This window comes from Clarias gariepinus, chromosome 16 (assembly GCF_024256425.1).
Source record: "Clarias gariepinus isolate MV-2021 ecotype Netherlands chromosome 16, CGAR_prim_01v2, whole genome shotgun sequence".
In the NCBI taxonomy this organism is placed as follows: domain Eukaryota; kingdom Metazoa; phylum Chordata; class Actinopteri; order Siluriformes; family Clariidae; genus Clarias; species Clarias gariepinus.
Window position 1 is genome coordinate 6,388,258 of NC_071115.1, and position 27,526 is coordinate 6,415,783.

At 38.3% G+C, this 27,526-nt stretch overlaps 1 protein-coding gene across 1 annotated transcript in view; it reads right to left on the minus strand.

Annotated features, from left to right (window-relative positions):
• Positions 1–17,518, minus strand: part of srcin1a (SRC kinase signaling inhibitor 1a) — a 79,567-nt gene extending 62,049 nt beyond the window's left edge. Inside the window, exons 1-2 of the mRNA XM_053514071.1 lie at positions 17,493–17,518; positions 13,472–13,788 (exon numbers count right to left, since the gene is read on the minus strand). Coding sequence (XP_053370046.1) covers positions 13,472–13,765 — 294 coding nt within the window. The 5' untranslated portion in view covers positions 13,766–13,788; positions 17,493–17,518. The remainder of the gene's footprint in view (positions 1–13,471; positions 13,789–17,492) is intronic.
• Positions 17,519–27,526: the final 10,008 nt, after the last annotated feature.

Sequence of the window (27,526 nt, forward strand, 5' to 3'; positions counted from 1 at the left end):
AGAGGGAGTATCAAAGAAAACGAGAAGGACGTCACTTTGAATAAATGAATTGCACTTTTTTTGGTGTTGCTAACTGCATATTTTACACCCTCGCACATTTTGCTTAAATAGTGTTTTAGATTATATTAGCTCTCAGACTATCCACTTCAGCCTAATCAGGAATTTATTGGAATTCTGTCACTTGGGTTATTAGCTCACACTGCTGTCTAAATTAAGGTTTCATGAAGTAAGCAAGGAAAACACAAAGGCAATGCAAAATAGCAAATAAATAATTGCTGTATAGAAATAATTAATTGAACTGCATTAGAGATCAGTCATTTGCCAACCAGTTAGCATCTTGCATGTCAATTTAGCATTTTGTTGGTTTTTGGATACGCAGAGGTCACGCCTTGAAGGGAATTGACAAATACAGAGGTCACGCCTTCTCCACAGAGAGTGACATGCATGAAGGCTATGCCTATTTATAAGGAAACAAAAAAATACAAATAAAGTGTTTCTTTTTCTTTTTGTAAGAATACCAGGTGCAGAAGCCACACTCCAATTACTGAGAAGGATAGGCAAAGAGACAACGCCTCCTTTACTGTCACTGATAGGCACAGAGACGACGCCTCCTCCACACTGACTAACAGGCGCAGGGGCCACACCACCTTCAGTGTGACTGACAGGCACATAGGACACATCTTCTTCACTGTGACTGACAGGCACTGAGAACACACCTTCTTCACTGTAACTGACAGGCACAGTGGGCACACCTTCTTCACTGTGACTGACAGGCACAGAGGCTACTCTACTTATAGTGTGACGGACATATAGGCCATTCATCCTTCATTGTGCCTAAAAGGCACAGGCACAACATCTCCTTTACTGTGACTGACAGGCACAGAAACTGTGCCTGCTTCACTGTGACTTATATTCGAAGAGACCTCGCCTCCTTCAATGTAATAAATAGTCACAGAGGCCACACCTCCTTCACTGTGACTGACAGGCACAGTGGACACACCTTCTTCACTGTGACTGACAGGCACAGTGGACACACCTTCTTCACTGTGACTGACAGGCACAGTGGACACACCTTCACTGTGACTGACAGGCACTGAGAACACACCTTCTTCACTATGACTGACAGGCACAGTGGACACACCTTCTTCACTGTGACTGACAGGCACAGAGGCTACTCCACTTATAGTGTGACCGACATATAGGCCATACATCCTTCATTGTGCCTAAAAGGCACAGGCACAAAATCTCCTTTACTGTGACTGACAGGCACAGAAACTGTGCCTGCTTCATTGTGACTTATATTCGAAGAGACCCCGCCTCCTTCAATGTAATTAATAGTCACAGAGGCCACACCTCCTTCACTGTGACTGACAGGCACAGTGGACACACCTTCTTCACTGTGACTGACAGGCACAGAGGCTACTCCACTTATAGTGTGACGGACATACAGTATAGGCCATGCATCCTTCATTGTGCCTAAAAGGCACAGGCACAACATCTCCTTTACTGTGACTGACAGGCACAGAAACTGTGCCTGCTTCATTGTGACTTATATTCGAAGAGACCCCGCCTCCTTCAATGTCATTAATAGTCACAAAGGCCACACCTCCTTCACTGTCCCTGACAGGCACAGAGACTACACCAGTTATAGTGTGACTAACAGGCATATAAGCCATGTCTTCTTTACTGTGACTGACAAGCACAGAATCCACACCTGCTTCACTGTGACTGGCAGGCAGCGAGACCACACCTCCTTTATTGTGACAAATAGGCATAGAAGCCACACCTCACTTAGGCTGTCTAACAGGCATAGTCTCCTTTATTTTACACAAGGTCCACACTGGTTATAGTTTGACTGACAGGCATATAAGCCATGCAATTTTCACTGTAAGTGACAGTCACAATCTCTTCCTCCCTGTCCCTGACAGGCACAGAGGCCACTCCTCCTCCGCTGTCATGCTGACATGCATGGCGATCGCACCTTCTTCATTTTGATTGACAGGAACAAAGGTCATGCCTTATTTACTGTGACTGACAGGCACATGGACCATGCCACCTTCTTGGTGACTGACAGGCACAGAGGTCACACCTCCTTCACTGTAACTGACAGATGCAAAGGCCACACCTTATTTACTAAGACTGACAGGCATAGAGGCCACGCCTTCTCCACTGTGACCAAATGGCACAGAGATCACACGTCCTCCACCTCCTGTAATGTTGAGATTACCAGGGTTAGCGAATGACTGTTTTAATTTCTCTCTCTCAGATACAAATTGAGATGTAAAATAGAATATAATCAGACTGTGTGTGTGTGCGTGTGTGTGTGTGAGACCTCATGGTCAGGGAAGTCCCAGTGAAATTAGACATCCAGAGCAAAGCCATGAATTTTAATTCACATTTCTCATCTCACATTCTCAGAGCTCCTTCACTCTTATCACTCTCTCTCTCTCTCTCTCTCTCTCTCTCACACACACACACACACACACACACAGGGATACAAAACGACGTGAGTGCCATGGGTTTCCTAAAAGACGTAAAATATACGCCCACAACACATTTTTTTTTTTGCACTAAAAATGCTTCAAAATTCCAGATATCTCTACTGATCCTGCTCATTACTATTCACACCACTGAATATTTCATGTGCGATATCACTGATATGGAGATGTGTGTGAATGAAATATGCAGATATCATACACATAAGTTGAATTTTTTATAGTAAGCCTAGCTTAGCATGTTGCTGAGATGGGCTAATGCTAATACCTGAGGTAAACATGAGGTAAAATTTTCAAAAATCATAATGGACTGAACTGTTACTGTTCAAGGTGTATGTTTAACTGCTAGTTTAAATGCTAGTTAGTCATGTTAAGCTGTGATAGCCACTGCTAATTCATCTTTTAAGAAAAAATACTAGCAAAAATGTTATTTAAGAAAGTACTTGCTGTGGAGTTTGCTAGTTTGATTTTATAAATCATTTCATAAAAAGCATGAAAAATATAGAAAATGAAATATGCAGATATCATACACATAAGTTGAATTTTTTATAGTAAGCCTAGCTTAGCATGTTGCTGAGATAAGCTAATGCTAATACCTGAGGTAAACATGAGGTAAAATTTTCAAAAATCATAATGGACTGAACTGTTACTGTTCAAGGTGTATGTTTAACTGCTAGTTTAAATGCTAGTTAGTCATGTTAAGCTGTGATAGCCACTGCTAATTCATCTTTTAAGAAAAAATACTAGCAAAAATGTTATTTAAGAAAGTACTTGCTGTGGAGTTTGCTAGTTTGATTTTATAAATCATCTCATAAAAAGCATGAAAAATATAGAAAATGAAATATGCAGATATCATACACATAAGTTGAATTTTTTAGCATGTTGCTGAGATAAGCTAATGCTAATACCTGAGGTAAACATGAGGTAAAATTTTCAAAAATCATAATGGACTGAACTGTTACTGTTCAAGGTGTATGTTTAACTGCTAGTTTGAATGCTAGTTAGTCATGTTAAGCTGTGATAGCCACAGCTAATTCATCTTTTAAGAAAAAATACTAGCAAAAATGTTATTTAAGAAAGTACTTGCTGTGGAGTTTGCTAGTTTGATTTTATGAATCATTTCATAAAAAGCATGAAAAATATAGGAATTTACTGTATATTGTGTCAGAACCAGGTTGGGTACGTTTGCTAGCTAGCGATAACTGTAGCTGGCTATCAAGGTTAGTGCTTAAAACCTTGTAGAACACGTGTATATATGTTTCGATTTCCTCTTCAAGTTGATTCTCAAAAGGTAAAAGATCATTTCTTTGCTTTCAGTAGTGGTACAAACAGTCGCACAACCTTATCCATTTTGTAGTTTATGCCTGAACAAAGTGTTGATGTTTGACATTATGCCCTTTAAATCGGTTCAGGCAAACAAACACACGGAGGCTGCTTTCATTTTTGTGTTGACGAGGCCGGCGACTGAAATGCAAATTCATCTCCCAAACCTGTCTCCTCAGAGACTGCGAAGCAAACATTCACAAATTCCATGAACATGAAATTACACACAGCCTGACACTAAACCCCTGGTGTGTCATCGATAAAATGGCATTTATTTATTTATTTATTTTACAAAAGTAGGAACCAAGGTCAGATGTAATTCAATCATACAAGCCTTGCTGTGTTGCCTCGTGTCCTGGGACTGTTCAGCTTGCCATGCTAAAGTCTTATCAGGTATCACAGCACATAAGCACTTAGAAAACGGACTGTCCTGTCCTGTCTGGCCTCTTTTAATGGCTTTTACTGCAGGAAATGGCTCAATGCATGCAAAACTCTCCTGGGGCTTAAACATGCAAGCTTAAAATGGAATGTATTATATTTTCCCACAACAATTTGGTATAGATTATTTCGGTTTTTTTTGCTTTTTATATAATTTAAATTGAATTGCAGGATGGAAATAGCATTTTTGTTACTATTTTAATAGGTATTTTTGCATTCTGAGATTGCCTAGATGTTAATCTTTGCATGAATTTATCTAGCTAACATAGGACAGCACTATGAGAATGGAGAAAAACATAAGACTTATTGCTCTTGCATATATCAGTATGCTCTTAGAACTGATGAACTGAATACCCTGATCAGGCATAACATTAAAGTCCGAAACATTAAGCACATTATTGTGCAGGTACCCCTTGTGCCAACTGAGCACCTCTGGCCCCTCAGAGCATGACACCCTATGATTCGAAGCTTCAACCCTGGAGGTGTGAGGTGACAGTTCTAAACACAAGGACTGTATGATTGTCTCTGTAACAAATGTAGCATGAAATTGCTTTTAAAGAAAAACACAAAATTAAATAAAGGTCCAAGAGATTAATTTCACCAAATCCATTATTAATGTTGATTCTGCTGCTTTTTCGGACATCTTCTCAAGAGAAACAATAAATTAGACTTCTGTGCTGATGGCAGGAACTCCAACCAGGACATCCAAGGAAAAACAACCCTTCAACTTGCAAATATGAGCTTCCTAGTTTACAGAGTGACATAAAATTAACATGGTTGTGTATCAAAAGTAAACCATGCTAAGCTGCTCATGTTAAAATGAGTTACACTGTAAAACTTGTTAAACCTATAACACTGAATCTGCAGACTATGTGAACAGCTGTATGCCAGGTCAAACTGAAATGGATTTGCAGCTTAAGACTTCCTGAAGAGATTTTTAGCAGGTTAATCAATGTATCATTTTAAAGGTGCTTATACAGTAGGTTTCCCATTTGAATCCACTGGTTATCAATGGGAGTTCATGGATTACTATTACAAGTCTGTGTATCTTCATGGACCTCCATGGATTCTTTCATGGGGCAGAACATGGGAGCTCATTAAAAAAATAATAGTACTCCCACTTGGAAAACAAAAAGTCTGGATATCTTAGGGAGAACCGTGAGGTGAACTCAACTAAAACCCACAGTAACTCAAGTAAGATGGCAATTCTGTCCTTAGGACCATTGTGCCATCACTGAGCTTCCATAATAAAAGGTAGTGGAAAATATACTTCGCATTAATGAATGAGCTGTATGAAAGAAAAAACCTATAGAAATCTTATGCAAAAGAGATCTTATTTTAATAAGTAACAAAAGGGGTGTAGGGCTGAATGGTCATGGCTCTGGGTTACTGATTACAAGGTCAGGGGTTTAAACCCCAGTACCGCAGAGCTGCTGCTGTAGGGCCGTTGAGTTAGGCTGTTAACCCTTTCTGCTCCAGGGATGCTCTGCACTCTGACACAAGCCTCCTAATAGGTTAAGATCTGTAAAAGGAAGAATTTCACTCTAAAGTAATTTCACATGGTATGTGACAAATGATAAATATGGTGTAAAAAAAAATGGGGCATTTGAAAACTGCAGTTGAATTGTGAAGTAACAATAATGTTCTATGAACACCTATTAATTTCATATTTTTAGAGAAAAATCACTGTAGAACTGCAATTCAGTTTGTGAAGGACTTTCAATGGTAGTCATACTTTGTGTGTGTGCGTGTGTGTATAATCCTTGTCTTTACTTTTTTTTTTTTTTTTTTTACAGATGATAAGGCCAGTGATTAGTACACTGGTGATGCTGTATGCTGAAAGGTTGGAACAGACATGAGGTGAAATGAAGTTGCTGCTGAGGTTGTTTAAACCCATAAAATGAGTTTACAAATTAGTCCAACTTAGGTAATACTTTTCTCCTATTAGTGACATGCTCACTCACATCTGTGTTCAACTTGTGTAGACAAGCCACCTACCTCCATGGTTTTGGGAGGTGGAAAGCAACTGGAACTCAACTAGATCAAGACTTTTGCACCATGCTGTATCTCCAATTCAAATGTCATGTTTTTATGTTTCTTGTCCAGATGTGTTTCCTCTAGCTGCTTTCATTTTCTCCACCACCCAAGAACATGCTAGTAGGTAGATTAGTGTATGACCTACTAGCTTCCCATGGATCCAGGATGTATTCCTGCTTTGCACCTAGTGTTCTTGGGTCAGGTTCCATATCCATGAACAGGACAACCGAGTCACTATACAACTAAATAAGGACAGCAGGAGAACAAAGTTTTTGCTTGCATCCTGACCCACCAGGTCATATATACTTGAGCAATTTAGCTTAGTTTGGTCAAGATTGTAAATCCCAGGAGCAAATTTGTGCCGTTGGCCAATTTTGTGTTTCTTTTAAAAGCAAGCCACTGGACAAACCCAAGTACAGGGTCACTATAGCTTGTAGCTAAACTCATCTGTCTGTAGAGACTTCTCCGAAAGTAATGGAACAGTAAGTTCATTTGGGTTGAAGAGACAATAGATAAAAATGTCAATGTAGATGAGGTTCTTGGTTTGAGCACATCCATTTTTCAAGAGATTTAAAATATTCAGTATATGAGGAAAAAAAAGAATAGGTCTTGCTATTCTATTACTTTTAAAGGCAAATATACATTAATAAACTTATATTAATTATATGGTATATTATTAAATGGTTTATAAGACACCTGTTTTTATCTCAGCTCTCTCTTGCTGTTAGTCTCCTGTTGAGGGGTCGCCAATGAGAACCATCTGCTCCATGCAGAACTGGTCACCTCAAGACTCTCAAGGTTTTATGTTGGAATCCCTTCCTGATGCAACCCTCCCATTTCATCTTGGCTGCAAGATTGCTCTGCATCCAGTGGCTTTGGTTTGGGCATTGGGTGGAAGATGAACCCATCCCTTCTGCAGGGCAGGTGAGAAATCTACCACTGAGCCACCACTCATCGTCTATACCACTTTATCCTGTATACAGGGTCACAGGGAGCCTGGAGCCCAACTAGGGCACAAGATGTGGTACATGCTGGATAAGGTGCCAATCCATCCCAGGGCACACATACATACACACTCATTCATATATGGGCAATTTGGGAACACTGATTAGTCTAATCCACATGTCTTTGGGCAGTGGAAGGAAACCGAAGTACCTGGAGGAAACCCATCGAGCACAGGAAAAAAGACGCAATCTCTATGCACACAGACCAGAGGCGGAAATCGAACCTGGACCCTGGAGGTGCAAGGCGACAGTGCTAACCACTAAACCACCATGCGACCCTACTGAGCCACCAAAGATATATATTTCATTAAATATTTTTACCGCTTGTATGCCATTTTTTTAGAACTGAGAACGCAAAAAACTTTAATAAGCAAATGAGTTGTGCAGATCCACAAGAATCAGTGGGAATACTGGTACAATTTGTGCATTAAAACAAGCCTATCCATATATAAACCTGTTATTTACTGTACTGTTGGAAATATTATGAGTGCTGCCGTTACAGAAAACAAATCAACATCGACCATTGGTTCCGACCAATCAGAATTGACTATTAAGCATCGCCTGTGTTTAATTAGCTACATCACCTTGTAGCTGGTTAATGATTTTATTCTCAAAAATCCTAGAAGGTGAACCTTCAGCTAATAGAAATACAGTATGTTCATTCATTCATCTCATTTCCGCTTCTGTTTCAATGCAACTTAAAACCTAATGAAACCCAGTCAAAGAAAGCATTTTACAATGTACAATGTACACACCTTTGCGCTTACACACACACACACACACTAATAATCAGGCTGCAAATCCTTTACAAAGGCTGTGCGTGTGTATGCGTTTGTGTGTGCAGGACAGCTGCCAGCTTCTAGTCTGATGATGTCATTTCTAGCCAGCTACTGGCGTCTCCTGTTGCTTAGTAACGGTGTAATGCACTGTCGGGGAAAATTGGGCATTTGACCTGCAGCTGGATGCAACAGTATGCTCGAGCCAAATGGAACGACATCTACTTGTGTGTGTGTGTGTGTGTGTGTTATTGTCTAATAGTCTAACCCTTGAGGGGTCCTAACCAAGATATACTGTAGAAATATGCTCTCTGTCTCTTTCACTCACACACACACACACACACACACACAGACACATACACATACACAAACACACGCACACACACACACAGCATGGTGGCACCAATATGTAGTTTAGGCTAAACATCATACACAAGCTGCACCTGATCAAACTGCGAAACATGTGTCAACTTGGTGAGAAAACACACACACACACACACACACACACACACACACACACACACATAATCCCATGTACAAAACAGTTGCTGACAGAAGGACAGAGCAGGCGCACGCCACATGACCCGCATGCAAAGCAGTCTCTCTCTCTCTCCCTCATACACACACACACATACACACAACACACACTCGTAAACGTACCCTGCGCACACTTACAGTCACAATGCACCTGCGGCTGCAGCTGGTCTCCACGACAACCGCACTAACAATAAACAATCAAACACCTCTTACCTGCACCTGTACGCATGGATGTGTGCGTGTGTGTGTCTGTGTGTGTACAAACAGACAGACACACACACACACACTACAAACGCCTGGATGCCTTCAGTCAGTGTAAGCGTCACTCAGCTGCCCCAGAACACTCATTTACTTGCCGCTCTCCCTCTCTCTCTTTCTCTCTTTCTCTCTCTCTCTCTCTCAGCGGTGGCGCTTTATTTAATTCATTACCACATCGGCAGGCTGCTGCTTGGCTGCTTTAACTCTACCGCGCTAGAGTGTCAGGGTGGTGGTGGGGTGGAGAAGGAAGGAGGTGTGTGTGTGTGTGAGTGTGAGACGCACTGGGCTAATTAACTCTCCGCTTCCTCTTTTACACGCTGCCGCACTTGCCCTCCCATTCCTTTGCTTTCCATCCTTGCTTCTATTCTTCCTCTTCCCCTCCTCCGACCCATTCCCAGCAGTATTCTGCGTATTCCTGTGATGCCTCTCTCCGGGTTGTTGCAACGATGAGATCCAAGCCCTTTTTTCCCTCTTTTCCTCTTCCTCTCTCTTTCTCTCTCTCTCTCTCTCTCTTTCTTTCTCCAGCCTGACCTTTGCAATATGATATCACCAGCTTCCATATAAGGGCAACGTCGCCGTAGCAACCGTGGACTCCACCTGTCTCTCACTCAGCCTCTTTCGGTGTCACTTGCTCGTACACACACACACACACACACACACACACTGGGCTCATTCATTCATCCTGCACGTACACGGCGAACAGGTGACGACAAGAGAAAAGCATGGAGATGCCAAAGAAAGCTTATAAACACCCAGAGATGGAGAGAGTACGAGACAGATGAGTGAACATAAGTCAACTATATTTTGTCCAATATTATCTGTAGCAGTTTGGAAAAAGCAAGTTTAAAAGAAAAATGTCCAATTTAAAGGAAAAGTCCACTCTGAAATGCGATATGTTTAGTGACTCTGGTACTTTGTGCTGCTTGAAGGTCCCAGAATGCAATGCAGCTATATGTACAATGCCTCAGTGTTCTACGAGATGATGAGTGTGTTGAAGGAAGCTGTAACAGGGTGGTTCATTTCGACAGACCTGGACAGACCTGGATGGACGAAAGGATTAAAGTGACCACAATTGATACCACCAATGTCCAGTAGAATTTGTATTTCTGTCTCTCACTCATTCCCAATAATGCTTGTCCTTTACAGGTTCATGAGAAGCCTGAGGTCTATACCAGGGGACTTGGGTCAGTAGGCGGGGTACACCCTGGACGGGTGCCAGTCCTTTACAGGGCACAAGCATGCACACACTCATGACTGCAGGCAATTAGGAAATGCCAATTAGAGATAGGAACGATTCGGGACTCAGGACTCAAACCCTTGACCCTTGAGGTGCAAGTACATAGTCGTTCAGGAACGTTTCTTTTTTCTTTTTTTTTTTTTTTAACAAGTTTTTAATAGATTAAAATAGATTTAAGAGATTCAAAACGACTCGGACCCGAAGCCTCATGAAAAGAGCATTTCAGTTCTGTTTCCTGTGTAAAGAACTGTATAGCGTCTATGGGAGTTACATGACAAAAATACAAACAATTCAGACCAGAAGATATGAGAGGTGAGCTGCATTGTAATATTTTCATTAATGGAACTATAGTCAAAAGTTGTGTATGCAGACGTGTTGGGGGTCTGTTTATTGAAAATTTAACATTTTATTTTTTTTCTGATCAAAAAAACGAAACGAACTAAATTACTCAAAAAAAGATTTGTTCATTTTGATGAACAAGATTCAAAGAACCGAGTCACTAAAATAATCCAAACTTCCCATCCAGAGTGCCATTAGTGCCACTAATCCATAGTGCTTACCTCTACACCACCACACCGTACAGCACGTGCCAAAAATATTAGTTTACCCAACGTAAAAATTTTATAGGTTCAAAGGTCCTATGTTTGACTATTTCTTCAACAAATAAACACAGGTCTCAGAGCGCCACCCAAAGTATATCTGTTACTACACCAGCTTAAATGGCCATCCATCCATATAGGAACCTTTGCATTCCAACTTGGGACCGTGGAGGCCAATGGTGATTGATTGTATTTATTCCTATTTTACGATCGTGGTTTTTGGGAATGCCAATTAACTGGCCTCCACCCAGAGGAAACCCACCATGCAAGCTCTATGCACACGGACCTTGGGGCGGGAATCGTACCTGGCCCCTTGAGGTGCAAGGTGACAGCGCTGAACACTAAGCTACTGTGTCACCAAAATATTATTCAGATAATGTATTTATTCATACCTCAAAAACATTTATTTCTCTCCTCCTACAAATGTGTTGTTGCAAGGTCAATGTAAATGAGTTCCTGCTGAGCCACACCCTACCAGAGAACAACAGAGCTGAGCAACAAGCCACCCCCCCCACCCACACACACACAGGAGACGCAACTAAATGTCTTTAAAAAAAAAAAAGACTACAACATGAATTTTGCATAATAAGTCCCCTTTAAACTAATTAACTTAGAGGGTGAATTGAAAATAAATCTTGAATGCCATGCCATTAAGGATCATTTGTTAATTATAAAGATGCCACATGCATGACATTCAGAGAGGATTTTTTTCCTTTAGCAGTTTAAAAGTGTAATTAAATTAGCAATAATTAATCAGACGCGCACCTAAAAACAAGAAAAATTCACCTTCTTGTCCCAATAGCCTGTCTGACCTGCTTGCTAGCTAAACTAGCCGCATCATCGATCATCAACGATAAAATCAGAAACAGAAACGTGACTGAGAGCAACAAGATGAAGATCACCGGATGCCCTTCCTGACGCACCTCTCCTATTCCTGGGACCAGCACTGCATTCAGTGGCTGGGGTTTGGGCGCTGGGTGGGAACTAAACTCGGGCCTTCCACATGGCAGGTGGGAAACCTACCACTGAGCCATCAATGCACTGTACCCAACGCGCTGAGCCACCGATAAAATTCCATAACAATCCAGCAAACTATAAAACATGTTCCTACTCACAGTGGGATTCCAGTTAGCAGATAATATTATCATAATGCTTAATAATATTTTATAATAATTATGATTATATAATAATTATAATAATATTATTATATTATCTATCCTGCTTATCCTGTTTAGTCATGACACACCCAGGACAGGGTGCCAACCCATGGCAGGGCATTTAAGCACACAGACTATGGGCAATTTGGACAATCCTTTTATCCTACCCTACAAGTCTTTGGACTGTGGGAGGAAACTGGAATTCCACCAATCCCTCCAAGCACAGGGAGAACATGCAAACTCCACACACACATCAGAGGTGGGAATCAAACTCCAACCCTGGATGTGCGAGGGCACAGTGCTAACCACTATGGCCCCGTGCCAACTGTGAGAATTTAAATTGAACCCAAACTGACAAAAAGGTACCGTAAGTTCACTTTTAGCTTCAATAAACCATTTAGACTAGACTCATTTCAGTTGGACGCCTTAAACTAGATTTCTTTTTTTATGTGTATACACCTTGCCCTATTGACATTTACAGTAGTCAGTCTTTTCTCGTATTTGCACGTGACTGGTTCCTGATACAGTGAACAGAGGCAGTGTAGAATTAATAAAAGAAAAGCTTAAAGCAGTGTATTTTCTACATAATTGTGTTAAAACTGCAGAGAGAGTGTAAATCAATAAAAGACTGTTTAAAGCAGGTGAAAAGCTGTGTATTTTCCTGAGTGACATGAGGTTGAATACACATAGGTAAATGTGAAAATTTGTGTTTTATGCAAATCATCTGAAACATCATGGCTAAGTTTATTATTCTTATTATTAATATTATTATTATTATTATTATTATTATTATGCAAATAAGGAGCATTTGTGCTGCTTTAATTCTGACTGGTCACATGGTGTTAACTTACTGGCAGGTGTTGCAGCTCCAACCCGCAGGTGTACATTAATGTGCTTGTTTCAATACATTTACAATTGATGTTAAAATGAATTAATTAAATGTGAAAAAGTCTATAATAGTAAGTATAATTCTCACACAATTAAAAATTAATTGTGTGGGTGGGAAGTTGCATGAATTACATGAGAAATAAATTGTGGTAATTTGAAATATAATAATAAAAAAAAACATGGGAAAATGTAAAAATCAGGTAAAAAAGTCTGTAAAAAATATCACATTGAAATAAGTTAATTATTTGGAAAAAAAATATGTGAAAATACATAAATAATTAAGATACATTTAAATAATATTTTAAACAAAATTCACGTGAAAAAAATTGGATTTAACTCATTTTGGGGAAAAAATGACATGCAAATGAACGAATTACCAAATAGATTATACTTATATTTATATTATATATTATCTATTTTATAGTCTTAGTATTATTTTTATTTTGTACATACTTATTTGTTTAGTTTTCTTCTTCCCAATTTATTTATTTATTTTTTATTTCTCAAAAATCTGCACAGTCTGGAGTTCACTACTGTTGTACTTGTACAACCATGTATATGACAAATAAAATTCCTAAAGCTTGAATGTAAATAAAAAAAATCACATAAGAGTTCAACTGCTAAAAAAAGATTTTTTTTTTTTTATGTACGAATAAACCAAGCATATGATTTTTAATTTGAAGTTCAGATGACTGCAGTCTTTTAAATGCGCATATGTGTACCTGTTCTCGTGCGCTCCTCTCCGAACTTCCCCTCATGCTCCCATGGGATGGAGACGGTGATGGAGGGAGGGAGTGCTGAGGCGGGTACTTGTTCTTCAGGTGGTCCATGAAGGCGTCGCGTTTGCGCTCCAGCTCGGCTTTGTGCAGATTGCTGAGTGCCTCCAGGCTCTGAGCCGCCATCACCGTGTGCCGGTGCTCGGATGTGTGCACGAGGCCCACGTTGGAGAAGCGGCGTGCGCCATTGCCCAGGCTCCGGTACTCGCGTGGGTACTCCAGGTCATCCGTGGAGATCATGTGACCGCCACCGCGCTCCGGGTCTAAATGAGCGGGACATGAAGATAAGAAGGGGAAGGAAGAATAGGTGTGGGTTTAAATACACAGTAACGTCATGTAGGCCAACATGGCACACACCATACACACATAAGACAAAGGGAATTAGACAAAAAGAGAGAGAGAAATGGGATGAGCAGTAAGATGAGTGCGAACACATAGCAGAGATATCGTGCTCAGAATAAAACATAAAATATAAAATATAAAAAGTCAACACACTGCAAATTAAAGAATGAGGTAGAATTCTCCCTGCAGGATGCTCCATTGCGTTTTCAACTTATTTGCAGTTTGAACAAACACACACACGTGCAAACACACCAGGTAAACACAGAGATGCCGGTTTATCAGGTTAACCCACCATACACGTGTCCAATAACTGACTTGCACTCCATCTATTACAGTACATACAGTAGCGTCTCTCCATCTATCCATGCTCACAGCACAGTGTGTGTTCACGCTCTACTCTTTCTCAGCGTCCAGATGCTGTGATTGTGTCCCAAACAGATGCGTGGGGAGTAATAATACTGTAATTAAGTTGAATAATAGACACCGTTTGCAAAATCGTAATCAGTTAAAAGCAGGCACGCGCAGCTCGAGTGAAAGTCCATTTGAAAGTTTCGAATGTAATGAAGTATTAAGAAACAAATTTTTTAAAAAGTGAATGCTTTTAAATGACTAACTTTTAGTTTTCATACTTTGCAGCTAGTGCTAGCTTGAATATGACATCCTAGCCACTTACGTTAGCTAATTGTATTGATGCTAGTCAACCTGGGATTAGCAAAGAAAGCAGTATTGTTACAGAAAGCTGTATTCCAATATACAGTAGCAAGTTCACAAAAACAAATGAGTAACACTTCAAATCTTCTTCAAATCAGATATCGAGGCAAAGGACACGCGGCACTGATTTACACCGATCTTTGCTAACTCAAATCTTATCCTATTGAAGCATTTTATTGAAGTCAAGCCAGGGATAGCCACATACAGATAGCCATGGTGCTAACTTCATTGTGTAACATAAAGAGGTTATCACAAAGGATAATAAATATACTTAATTGGATGCTATGACTGAATGCTACAGTAACTCGGGATTGTTTAATTGAAGTGTAAAGAACGCTCGTTCGCTAGATTACAGAAGAAGACACTTTTGAAGAATTTTTGGCGAAATACGATCAGTGTACAAAAAAAATGGAAATGTAATAATAATGTTATAATATTAATCATATTAATCATTGTTTTTCGGGCGTTCAAGTCAATCCGGGACTTTTAAAACCCGTTTCTCACTAATTCATCGATCAGGTGTTCCACTTGCGTTTCTCCTGAATGAAGGCATTTAATGTACTTCAAGCACAGTACGTTGATGAGACTCTTAGCTGCAGTAAAATATTTGTATATATCTGTAAAAGATATATGCAAACGTTTTTTTTATTTTTTTATTTCAGGTGGCTTGTAGCCCACTGCAATCATTCCCGTGAACCTTTAAGCAAGTGGAACGTCTGGTCTTTGAAAATCGACAGATAAGTTGTGGCCAACTTGCAGAAGAAAGAGATGGATGTGTCTGTGGAAACTGTACACACAACCGTTCACCATCACCACTTGCAAGTTACAGGAACTGTGGCAATTTCCACATGTTTGGCCCATTAAAGAAGTTCCTGTGTTCATGAGTTCAAGGCTCCGGCGTACCGAGAAATCTGTCCTTGATGGTGTCCAAGCACTAGTGAAATACTGGGATAGTTGCATTAGTGTAGCAGGAAATTATATAGAGAAATAAGGGGAGTTATGAATTCTCACAGCCCTCATCTGCTCTGTTATTCTGCAAATCAAAAGTCCCGGTTTGACTTGAACGCGTGTAGTACTTTAGTTTAATAAAAATTTTCTTTAAAGTTATTTAAAGTTTTTCCTCCCTGCAGAAGACATGCTGAGGTGTTTAAATATTCAAAGACTGCCTTAATCTCATATCAGCACAACACCCACACACCCACACACACACACGCATGCACACAACTCCATGTCAGCATGACTGCTATGCTCAGAATGCATCAAATCTCAAGTTTCTGTTCAAGCTTGTAATTAATTTCAAATGAAAGTGAGATGCCGTGGTAGATATTTCACCTCAAAATGTGTGTGTTTTATAATAGAATAAAAAGAAAGCAGCAGCTGTCAGGTGACACGTTCTCACTTCTACCGCCATTGTGCCCTGAATAAACAGACGAGGATGATACTCTTGGAGTGGTGTATTTCAAATGCCAGGTACATACAGTGTAAGTGCATATTATCCTTTGAATGCGTATTTGTTTCTGTAGTAACAGTTCATTCACACGGACTGAGGGTGTCTAAAGGATACCACACACACAACCGGTTTAAAAGTGTGTGTAGCTGTCATTTTACGAGGAGACGTTTATTTCAATTTTATGGACGCTGTAACATTTCCAGCTACAGATTCATGATTTGTGTGCCTTTTTTAGTTGTTATATAAATACAGCACAAGGTCAAGTTAATAGTATTTCTGATGCACATCTTCTGGTTCTGGACAGTTTTTTTTTTTCTCCCTTTTAAGCTTTTGCAATTCTTTAGTGTTTTTTTATACTCTTTCATTAGACATTTCATTCTTTGTAATGCTTATTCTAGGCCAGGTACACCTTGGACAAGGTAACAATACATCACAGCGTGCACACACACATACACACACACACACACACACTAGGCAATTTTGAAACACCAAATATATAAACCTGCATGTCTTTGGACTGTGGGAGGAAACCAGAGTACCTGAAGGAAACCCACAGAGCGGAGGACGGAACGTGAACCCTCAACCCAAGTGGTGCGAGGACACTTTGCTAACCAATGCGCCATAGTGGTGCATTTGTTTAAAACACATATGTGTTTGAAACACTGTATAGGACAAGTGCTAATGCAACAACTTAGTCGTTAACAAAGAGGTGGAGTTGGGAAAGTAGGTAAAGTAGTTTGACCAGAATCAAATTAAGACCAACTCACTTAGACCGTGATCAGATTTATTGTTTTGCTGTAACATTATTTTTCATATATAAAAAGAGATCAGGGGTAGTTCGGTGGATAGAACATTGGACTATGGTTTGGAAGGTTTGGAAAGTCCCATGTTTAAACCCATGGACCACCACGTTATCCCTGTTGGGCCCTTAACCGTCAACTGCTCATATGTATAATCAGATAGAAATGTAAGTCGCTCTCTAGATAAGGCCGTCTGCCAAATGCTGTATCCTTACTCTGGTGTATGGACATTTGCACACCTTTACCTGCCTACGTTCGTGTACATGGCATCCGAAAGAATTGTGAAATCCTGATAACCAAAAAAGCTGCCCAGAAGTGATGTTCTGCATTCCTGTAACACTTTCTTCTTCTTCTCGCTCCCTCCATCTGTCACCGCCTCCGTACCTCCTCACCCTTTCGAACAGGCCAGTAACTCATGACACACAGCTTGCTTCTACCATGATGCATGTCCTCCTGACAGACACCCCAACGACTGGCCTTTAATCACCCTGCTCAACCTCCAGCCAGACACATACACACACACATACATACATTTAAACACACACACACATGCTTAGCCAGACAGTTAAGCAGAAACATGAAACGAAAGCTGCGCAGACGAAAAGATTAATGAAACATGTTGATTGGCCAAAGAAAGACTTTGTGATTGGCCGAATGACGTTACCTTGTTTGGGAAAGTAGGTCCCGGTGTTAGCTGAAAGAGAAACACCAACCACAATTACTCATCGATCACACACCCACGCATGCACACAGGTATGCTTACCCCCCCCCCCCCACACACACACACACACACACTTCAGTGCCAATATTTCTGATCATTCCATTTCATGTGTTGCAGAATCAGCATCCATAACATCATACAGTACAATCAAGAATTACAGAGCACCAATGCGGTCGTTCCCGTGAAGATTCAACGAGTATGACTCCTGATCTTTGAAAATCGACAAGTAGCTTGTCGCCAACTTGCGGATGAGACGCATCTGTCTGTGGGAACTGTACACACAATCATTCACCTACACCACTTGTACTTTACAGGAACTCAGCTATGGGTTATCACCTCATCCAATGTCCAGACCTCACTCCAAGACATTTCCACATGTTTGGGCCATTAAAGGAGCTCCTGGGAGGCCGGCGTTTCAGACGTGAAGAAGGCAGTCTGATCATGGCTCCTGAATACTGGAAATTTCTTCTACCTTGATAGTTTCCAAACAGTAGTGAAACGAGAAACATCTCTTTCTTGGCTGTAGCATTCTCCAAAAAACCTTTAAACACATTTAAACCTCTCAAGGCAGCTGCCGTGTTGCACTAGAAGTATCTTTGCTTCACTGATTATGAGACAGAAAGACTAGAGTCGATTCTGGGTGCAGTACCAGCGTACACCAGTAGTGGAGGCAGTTTAAAGTGCTTATAGTTGATGCTAATTCCTGCAGACTGTTTTTTGAACCGCCGTTTCATTGCTAGCATTATATCTATAAAACATTTAGGACATTCAAACATTTTTTTCTTTCTTTTTTTAATCAGAATCTCTCCTGAATCTGACCCAGACCAAAGCGCTAGGTATAGATTATTATATTGGCCTGTTCAATACACCCAAGCTCTTTAGTAAACATAATCCTTGACTTGAAAACCTTGTAGAGAGAGATGTTACGCCTCTAATGTACCATCTAGTGGATGCTGCTTTTAATCCTCCAGATGTTCATACAGCAAGATACGCAGGTACAGTATGAGTGTGAACAATGCCCCTTTTTATGCAGCTGCATATAAACTGCCTATGCGCCCACACACACACACACACACACGCACACACACACACACACATACTGTATGGATGGCGTAAGTGAAGTACATTTAATTAAATTGTCCTCTTTTGTGGGACAAGTGGACCCAAAGGACGTCAAAACAAAATGCCTACCACGGTACAATGCTCAGGCTTTTTTTTCTTTGAATTTGTCACAGGTATTTTTGTCGAAAGGGACAAGCTGACAAATTATTCATTATTATAATTGAACAAAAAATAAATAACTTAATAAATCAGATGGTGTAGTTTTTTTACCACCTCATATTCCAAACTCAAGAAAGTATACTATAAAAATAAAAATATTTTTATCTAAGGAATATATTCTCTTTTCTTCTTTCTCCTTTCTCGAGCTGCAAGTGTTTTTTCAAGATCAACTTCGCACGTGACCAGCAGGCATCATGTTTCTTACTGAAATTAAAGTCACAATATTAGGCATTATATTTCACTCCTGGACATCTATTGATCTTGTTCACTAATTAGACAGGTATCGATTTACGGAGGTGTAAAAATAATACGAATCCCTCTATAGTTGCTTCCTTCTTTTCTTGTCATTCAGCAACTACTTCTTGTTATGTGTGAAAAAAATGGTTGTACTGAATTCATTAAAGGTTTTTTTTTTTATCCAAAAGGAAGTGCTACATCACTTATACACAGGAACATCTCAAATATAATCGTAGTTATTGTAAATAGTTTACTAACACCTTAGGATGAAACACACAAGTCATGAGTCAAAGTACGACACTTTTCTTTCAAATGCATCTCTGGTGGGTCAAACCAGTTTCCAAGTCTCAATACAGTACATGTAAAAGTCTCAGTTTCCAAGTCTCGACAATACAGTACATGTAAAAACTTTTTCATAGTCATCGTGCCCAGGTCATAGCACGTTAAGCAAAGCCAAGGGGACTGGAGTGAAACTCATCTGGCACGGCCTGGAGGTGAGATTAGAGACACACCTGAAGAATAAGGGCGCCACTCTGACTCACTGGTTCATCTCTTCTCTGCAGCGCTCTGATGATTTCCTTAGTTGCCCGCAGGAGAAATGGTGGAGCGTTAGGATATTAACAGGAGGTGACTATCTCGCAACAGGTTTTGCATTACAAGCTCACTACATTGCATCAAAGGTGATTGTGTTTGTAGCTCATTTATTTTATTGCATTCTAATGCTTACTACTCTTAAAGGCTACGCTCTCAGAGATGAAAACTTTCTACCTTGATGATATACCGGCAAACACTGGGATAAGTGCATCAGGATTACATAGAGAAATAAAGGGAGGTTTTACTTCTGTTTAGTGCTGTCCATTCATTTAAATCGTTAATCTACATAAACACAGATCACACAATCTGTGATTAATTACGATTAATCATAATTTAAAATACTTGTATTATAAGCGTGCAATGTTGGAATAAAGAAATGCATGACAAAATGGTTAAAATAAACAGATTATACAGTTTTATAAACCTCTGGAATGGGACCGGCACTGCATGCACAGGCTGGGTAGTTTGGGGGTGTGGCAATTCACTAACGGCTCGAACCCGGATCCTTAGATCCGAAAGCCAATAACCAAGAGCCTTAGCCACTTGAGCCACCACACCCATGTCCTACACAGCTCAAGCACACAACTTTGGTTTTATCCAAACTGTTTATAATGAAACTTGCTGTTCAGCACACTTTTATGTCACACAGCTGGTTTACTGTGCTGAGATTATGGAAAGCCACTAGGGTCAAATTTGTGCATATTTGCGTAAAATTTTATATTATGTTACAGTTTATAATATATATATATATATATATATATATATATATATATATATTATTTGTCACATTTGTACACAGTCATACACAGTGCGATACACAGTGAAATGCTTATACGACTGCCCGTGATCTTAAAAAAGATTATTAATAGGAAATAAATATGGAATAAAATAAGAAATAAAATATAAAAACGTTTAGCTAATAAAAATATAGCTATAGAGGTTAAAACAAAAAATATATATAAGAAAAACCTAGTTGTACAAATACAGAAAAGTTTTTTTTACAATATATAAAATATAGAAAACTTCCACTAGTGTGGAAATGAAATAGAATTTAAATAAAAATGTCCGGAGAGTGTGCGAATATGCGTAAATGTGTTTATATAATCTGTTTTTTTCTAGATTAATCACATGCGTTAACGTGGTAATATTGACGGTGCTAGTTCTGTTATTCTGCACAATCAAAAGTCCTGGATTGACTTGAACACCCCATATAAATTACAACATGAGGTAAATGTGTCTGTAGTCCATTATAAATATGACACTCTGTGATTTTCAATAAACTCGTGTTATACGGATAGTCGATATCTCTCCGGAATCGTTAAGACTTGTTTAATATCGCAGGAGTTGATACCGAGAGCCGCGCACTCGATATCCTCTCTATTCACAGCCGTAAGGATTTTAATCTCCCTCGCTATATCATCCAAATTCCTCCAGTTTTTCACCTTAATGAAGAGCTGAGTAATCTGGACCTGCTCCGGGTGTCACCGCAGCCCTTTCGGTATGCGAGCTTTGAGGAATTTACCAGTCGATGAATAATTCAGAGGTTATTTCAATAATGCAGCATTAAACGTGAAGCCAGGCGACAGTTTATGAAGTATAATTGGTGCTTTAAACACATAAAGGAATAATGTAGGGCTCTTGAGGAGAAGCTGAATCGAGTGACCTTGTGGTTAATATTGTTAGCATCGAACGCTTTAGCATACAGACACACAGACGCGCGTCTACACACACACACACACACACACACACAAAAATTATAAAACGGCTGGTGTGGTAAAGGCACTGACAAAATTAGCCTGATGAATGGTGTTATCATTAGCGCTAAGTGCTTTCATTTAAAATGAGGATGTGCAGTTTAGTATTTCACTCTGATTGGCTTTAAAATAAATGTCTGCCTGATTGGGTGCTTCAAATACTGTATGTTCATTCGAAAAAAAAAAAAGCGTAAAGGACTGAACTGTGGTCTGAGAGACGCACATGAGGGCAAACACTGCTGATTTCTTAGGATTTTTTTATTTATTCATATCAACTCCATCTGCAGCGAGCGTCATAAAGATTCACTTCAGAAACGTGAAAGCAATTATAATCAGCGTTACATAGCGTTCATCCTACACTTAAAAGTTTGTTAGCATTTTCGGTAAACTCGATAGAAAAAAAAAAGACATCATGGTGTGATTTATAAATCTCATGCTGCTGGGAGAGGCTACAATAAAGTTAGCTTGCTTGCTAGCTAGCATTTTCCTATGTGAAAAGAATCCTTCATACAGTACACTCTAATCCTCTAGGAACCGCTGCAGTCCTGTAGATGCCAGCGGTGACCGTTGCATGGAACGGAAGTGGGTTGAGAGTCTGTTGAGAGGGTTGAGAGGAAACTCTAGCAAACTTGACACCGGCAAGCGTGCGCAACAGCACAGGGCTGTGTTATAATATACTGTATAAGTGGAAGAAAATGATGTAAAGCTTTAAAGTACTAGGGTTTTTTTCTTTTTTTCTCTCTCTCTCTCTTTCTTGTATAGTCAAACACACCCAGGCTAATTAAACATAATCATCTTATTGGTTCTAAAGAGCCGAGGGAGAGATAACCTAAGCCAAGCCTAATGAATTTCTTTCATGGCGTACAGTATTTGCATGGGTGGAATCAGGTTACCGGCGTGTTCAGACATATGGCGGACAAGACTGGGAAAAAAACAAAGGCCTGGCATCCGCTGATATATTTGCATTGTTTGCAAGCTTCGTGATCATCAGCCTCACCGGAGCCAGTAGCAACGGCGTTGTCGGTGAACGCGTACGGCGAAGGGAAAAGTTTCTGCCTGTTTCTCTATTACAAAACCTTCTCTGTCTTGCCGAGTGTAAAGCGTAAGGTGGGAGCATTTGTTATGTTCCGTGATGGCTGGAGAGATGAAGTTGCTGTCACACCACCTACAATTAAGTCACGCTTCCCTATCGTTAGGGCTTTGTTTGTTTTAAACGGTGAGTGGATGTCACGCTAAGAGTTTGCACACAATCAAAGGAGATCGAGTGCTCACCAGTAAATACTCTCTTTGTTTTTAAAAAGGTGACTAAGTAGAGTTTCGCACATTTCTTGACTGTTCTGTGACCTAGGACTGTTTCGACTGGACACTTGACAAATTTCTCTCTCTCTCTCTCTCTCTCTCTCTCTCTCTTTCTGATCACAGTGAATCCTGAACACGAGCGTGGCCTGGACCGAGTATTACGGTTTAATGTGCCCTCAAAAGCAATGACCTGTTTTACAGTGGCCTCTAGAGGCTGGTGACTTACAGACACACAAAGATACACACATACACACACACTTAAGTCTTCACACACTGAGTGCGCTAAACACTTTCCCCTCTGCTTCGGAGCATCGTACGGCAAACCACCACCTGCTAATTACACTCAAAATAAACAATGTACTGAACATGTCAGTAAGACGATAAATGTGTCCAGTAATCATGTAATAAGTGCGACCCGACTCTGAGTGCACACTGACGTTATAGCTGGGAACTTAGAAAGTCAATTAGAAAGTGTTCCATCAAGATATGTTAAATAATAGGACTGACCTCCTCTCTCTCTCGGCTTGCATGTGAGAACAAGGTCTCTTCTTCTTTTTCTTTACAATCGCTCTCGCTGCCCAGAAGCCATCAAACTGACTCCGAAAACAACTCTCGCACCAGTGGGTCCATTAGGGTTGAGTTACACACAAAAACACAAACACACAAAAAACCCAAGCGGCACAGATCCATGCCAGCGACACAGCATAGGACAAAAAAAAATCTATTTAAAAAATGTGCGTATATGGAAGCCTTGCCAGTGTGTATTAATGGGGAGGCTTCAGATACTGTATCATCCGTGTACTAGAACAGAGTTATCATTACGTTTATAGCATGTAAATTTTGCCATTACTGGAATATGGGAATGAGCATATTAGTGTTTATTTATTTATTTATTTATTTATTATTATTTTGATCATAGAACTGAAAACAAATAGAAAAACACATAATCTTCCATCAATCAATGTATCTGTGCTATTTCTTTGAATAAAAACTGTAAGCAAAAGTAATTAAGAATCAAATTTCCCTCTGGGGTTAATAAAGTTCTTTGAACAGGATTGAATTTTTAGGCTTTAAAGGCTACTACAGATAATAACGACTATGCTGACCTGAAAAATCAACCATAGGAAACTTTTTTGTCTCTTTTGTCCCCACAATGTCAAAACAGTCAGATATCCCTGTCCTTATATGGGCATGTTGTCCACACTAAGATATAAAACATATTCACATATACCAAAAAATACAGAAATGTTAGTTTGCTTTTGTTTTTGTATATAATAAGTGATTATATGAAATGTATGCATTAAGGTTGTTCATCTGGACAGGCGTGAAACGTCGACGCGACGAGGGTCTGAAAAGGTGGGTTCGGTTCAGATTCGATTCCGGTTACAATAAGGACGCAATTCGACTCGGACTGCAGGAAGCGCACCAGACACGATGCGTACTTGGAGTTGTTGAAACAAAGAGAACAAAACACACTGGGTGCAGTTACAGGATGTTTTCTGCTGGTTATCATATTCATTCATTAATCATTTATTTGTCACTGGCTCTCTGTGTTCTGCACTCGGTTCATTTGTTTTTTTTTTCAATTTTGTTTTTCTGTCTTTATTCAATAAACAGCCGAGTTTTATGAATACATTTCAGTCTTTTCCATTCATATTCTCATTTTACTAAATGTTTTATTTTTCTTACACACACACACACACACACACACAACCTTGAGGTCCGGAATGGATTAACGGCTGTCTGTAGTGTATATAAGATAACTTTTTAAATTAAACTCAATGAAAGATCACCTACATAAAGTAACACACACACACACACACACACACACACACAGTAATCAATAGGATTTTTATGAAATGTACACTTTAATTTTATTTCAAATTATTTTTAAAATTATTTTGTTAATATTAAAATGTTTGAGCAGCCAAAAACAAACAAACAAACAAACAAACAAACAAAATAAAGTAAGAATAAAATAGACATAATAATACTTAAAAATATATATAAACATCTAAAATAAAATATTGAAAAGTTCAAGTAAAACGTTTGGGTAAATTATTAAAAATAAAAAATATTAAAAGCCATGAAAACTTGAAAACTAAAAGTTCTAAATGTATATATTTTTATTTACTGCAGCTTTAATTTAGTGTAATATCAGTAAACAATACTTCAAAGTTTGTTTTTTGTTTGTTTTTTGTTATGTATATATATATATATATATAGTATCTTTTTTAATGACTTAGATTATCATGTTTCGTTTTGTCTTGCTTGTCTGATAATGATAATGATGATAATGTTTATTAAACGTGTCTACAGCACTGCTTTAACATATTTAATGTATTTGTTAATGCTAATAAAGTCTTTCCAGAGCATTCATTTTTGTTCCTCCCAGTTGAACTCTATTCCCTCTCTCTTTGCTCACTTAAAAGCTTTATGCGTCACATTTCATCTCTCTTTTATGTTGTCAAGGAAACCACAAAAGCCTTTGTTACAAAGACCCCTGTAAGTGCTGTCATTTCACCATCAACCTCCCCAGGCTCAACAACAAACAGCCTTTCATCCACCTATTACGCGGAGAACGAAATAAAGCAGACACCTGAGACGCTCTGTCTCGCTAACTAGGCCGTTCAGATTTAAGCACGCGCACATTTTCTACTGAAAAAAAAAAAAAAAAGAAATCAGAACAGATTTATGAAAAAGGGGACAAGGAACAGCTGTGTGAGCGGCATGAGTCCAGAGGAGATATAAATATGTAGACAGGTGCTGAGTCTGGAGATTTATAAGTAAATGCTTTGATTTTGAGAATTGTCTATAAATAAAGAGGCAGAAAAATCAGTAGATGAGATTAGGGTTCCTGAGTCATGTAACAGAAAAGAGGAAATGGGGATTTGGCAAGAGTAAACTGGCGAAAAGATCAAAATAAAAAGGTTTAGCATTTATTGTTTTGATAATAGTAGAACTAATATAAGTAGTACTTTGTAAGTAATAGTAGTATACTAGTGGTAAAAGTAGCAGTAGTTTAAGTTGTAATAGTTTTATTGGTGATAGTAACAATAGGAGTAGTAGTTTTAGTTATAATATTAATAGTAGTCCATGCACACTAAGGCGAGAATCGAACCCAAACCTTGAAGGTGCACGGTGACAGTGCTTATCACAAAGCCACTGTGCCTCCTATAGTAGTAATAGTATTCGAGTAGTAGTACAGTAGTAATAGTAGTAGTAATCGTCGTCATGGTAATAGTACTTTTAGTAATAGTAAACATAGTAATGGTAGTATACATAGTAGTTTTACAGGTGGTAGAAATTTTTATGGTGTTAGTAGTAATAGAAGTAAATAGCAACAACAGTTTAAGTTAGATTTTAAATCATAGTTTTAGTATGAGAAGTAATAGTAGTAGTTTTAGTAATAGTAAAAGTAATAATAGTGGTAGCAGCAGCGATAGTAGTAGAAGCTATAGTAATAATACTTGTAGTTTTTGCAATAGTAACAGTAGTAATAGTGGGAGAAGCTATAGTAACAGTAGTGATAATAGTAGAAGTAATAGTAGTAGTTTTAGTAATAGTAATAATAGTTGTAGTTTAAGTAATAGTAATAATAGTTGTAGTTTTAGTAATAATAGTTGTAGTTTTAGTAATAGTAATTATAGTTGTAGTTTTGGTAATAGTAATAATAGTAGTAGTTTTATTAAAAGTAGTAATAGTAGTAGTTTTAGTAATAGTAATAGTAGTTGTAGTTTTATTAATAGTAATAATAGTTTTAGTTTTAGTAATAGTAATAATAGTTGTAGTTTTAGTAATTATAGTTGTAGTTTTAGTAATAGTAGTAATAGTAGTAGTTTTATTAATAGTAATAATAGTTGTAGTTTTATTAATAGTAATAATAGTTGCAGTTTTAGTAATAGTAATAATAGTTGCAGTTTTAGTAATAGTAATAATAGTTGAAGTTTTAGTAATAGTAATAATAGTTGTAGTTTTAGTAATAGTTGTAGTTTTAGTAATAGTAATAATAGTAGTATTTTTATTAATAGTAGTAATAGTAGTAGTTTTATTAATAGTAGTAATAGTAGTAGTTTTAGTAATAGTAATAGTAGTTGTAGTTTTATTAATAGTAATAATAGTTGTAGTTTTAGTAATTATAGTTGTAGATTTAGTAATAGTAATAATAGTAGTAGTTTTATTAATAGTAGTAATAGTTGTAGTTTTAGTAATAGTAATAATAGTTGTAGTTTTAGTAGTAGTAATAATAGTTGTAGTTTAAGTAATAGTAATAATAGTTGTAGTTTTAGTAATAGTAATAATAGTAGTAGTTTTAGTAATAGTAATAATAGTTGTAGTTTAAGTAATAGTAATAATAGTTGTAGTTTTAGTAATAGTAATAATAGTTGTAGTTTAAGTAATAGTAATAATAGTTGTAGTTTTAATAAAAGTAATAATAGTAGTAGTTTTAGTAATAGTAATAATAGTTGTAGTTTAAGTAATAGTAATAATAGTAGTAGTTTTAGTAATAGTAATAATAGTAGTAGTTTTAGTAATAGTAATAATAGTTGTAGTTTAAGTAATAGTAATAATAGTAGTAGTTTTAGTAATAGTAATAATAGTTGTAGTTTAAGTAATAGTAATAATAGTTGTAGTTTTAGTAATAGTAATAATAGTTGTAGTTTTAGTAATAGTAATAATAGTAGTAGTTTTAGTAATAGTAATAATAGTAGTAGTTTTAGTAATAGTAGTAATAGTTGGAGTTTTAGTAATAGTAATAATAGTTGTAGTTTAAGTAATAGTAATAATAGTTGTAGTTTTAGTAATAGTAAT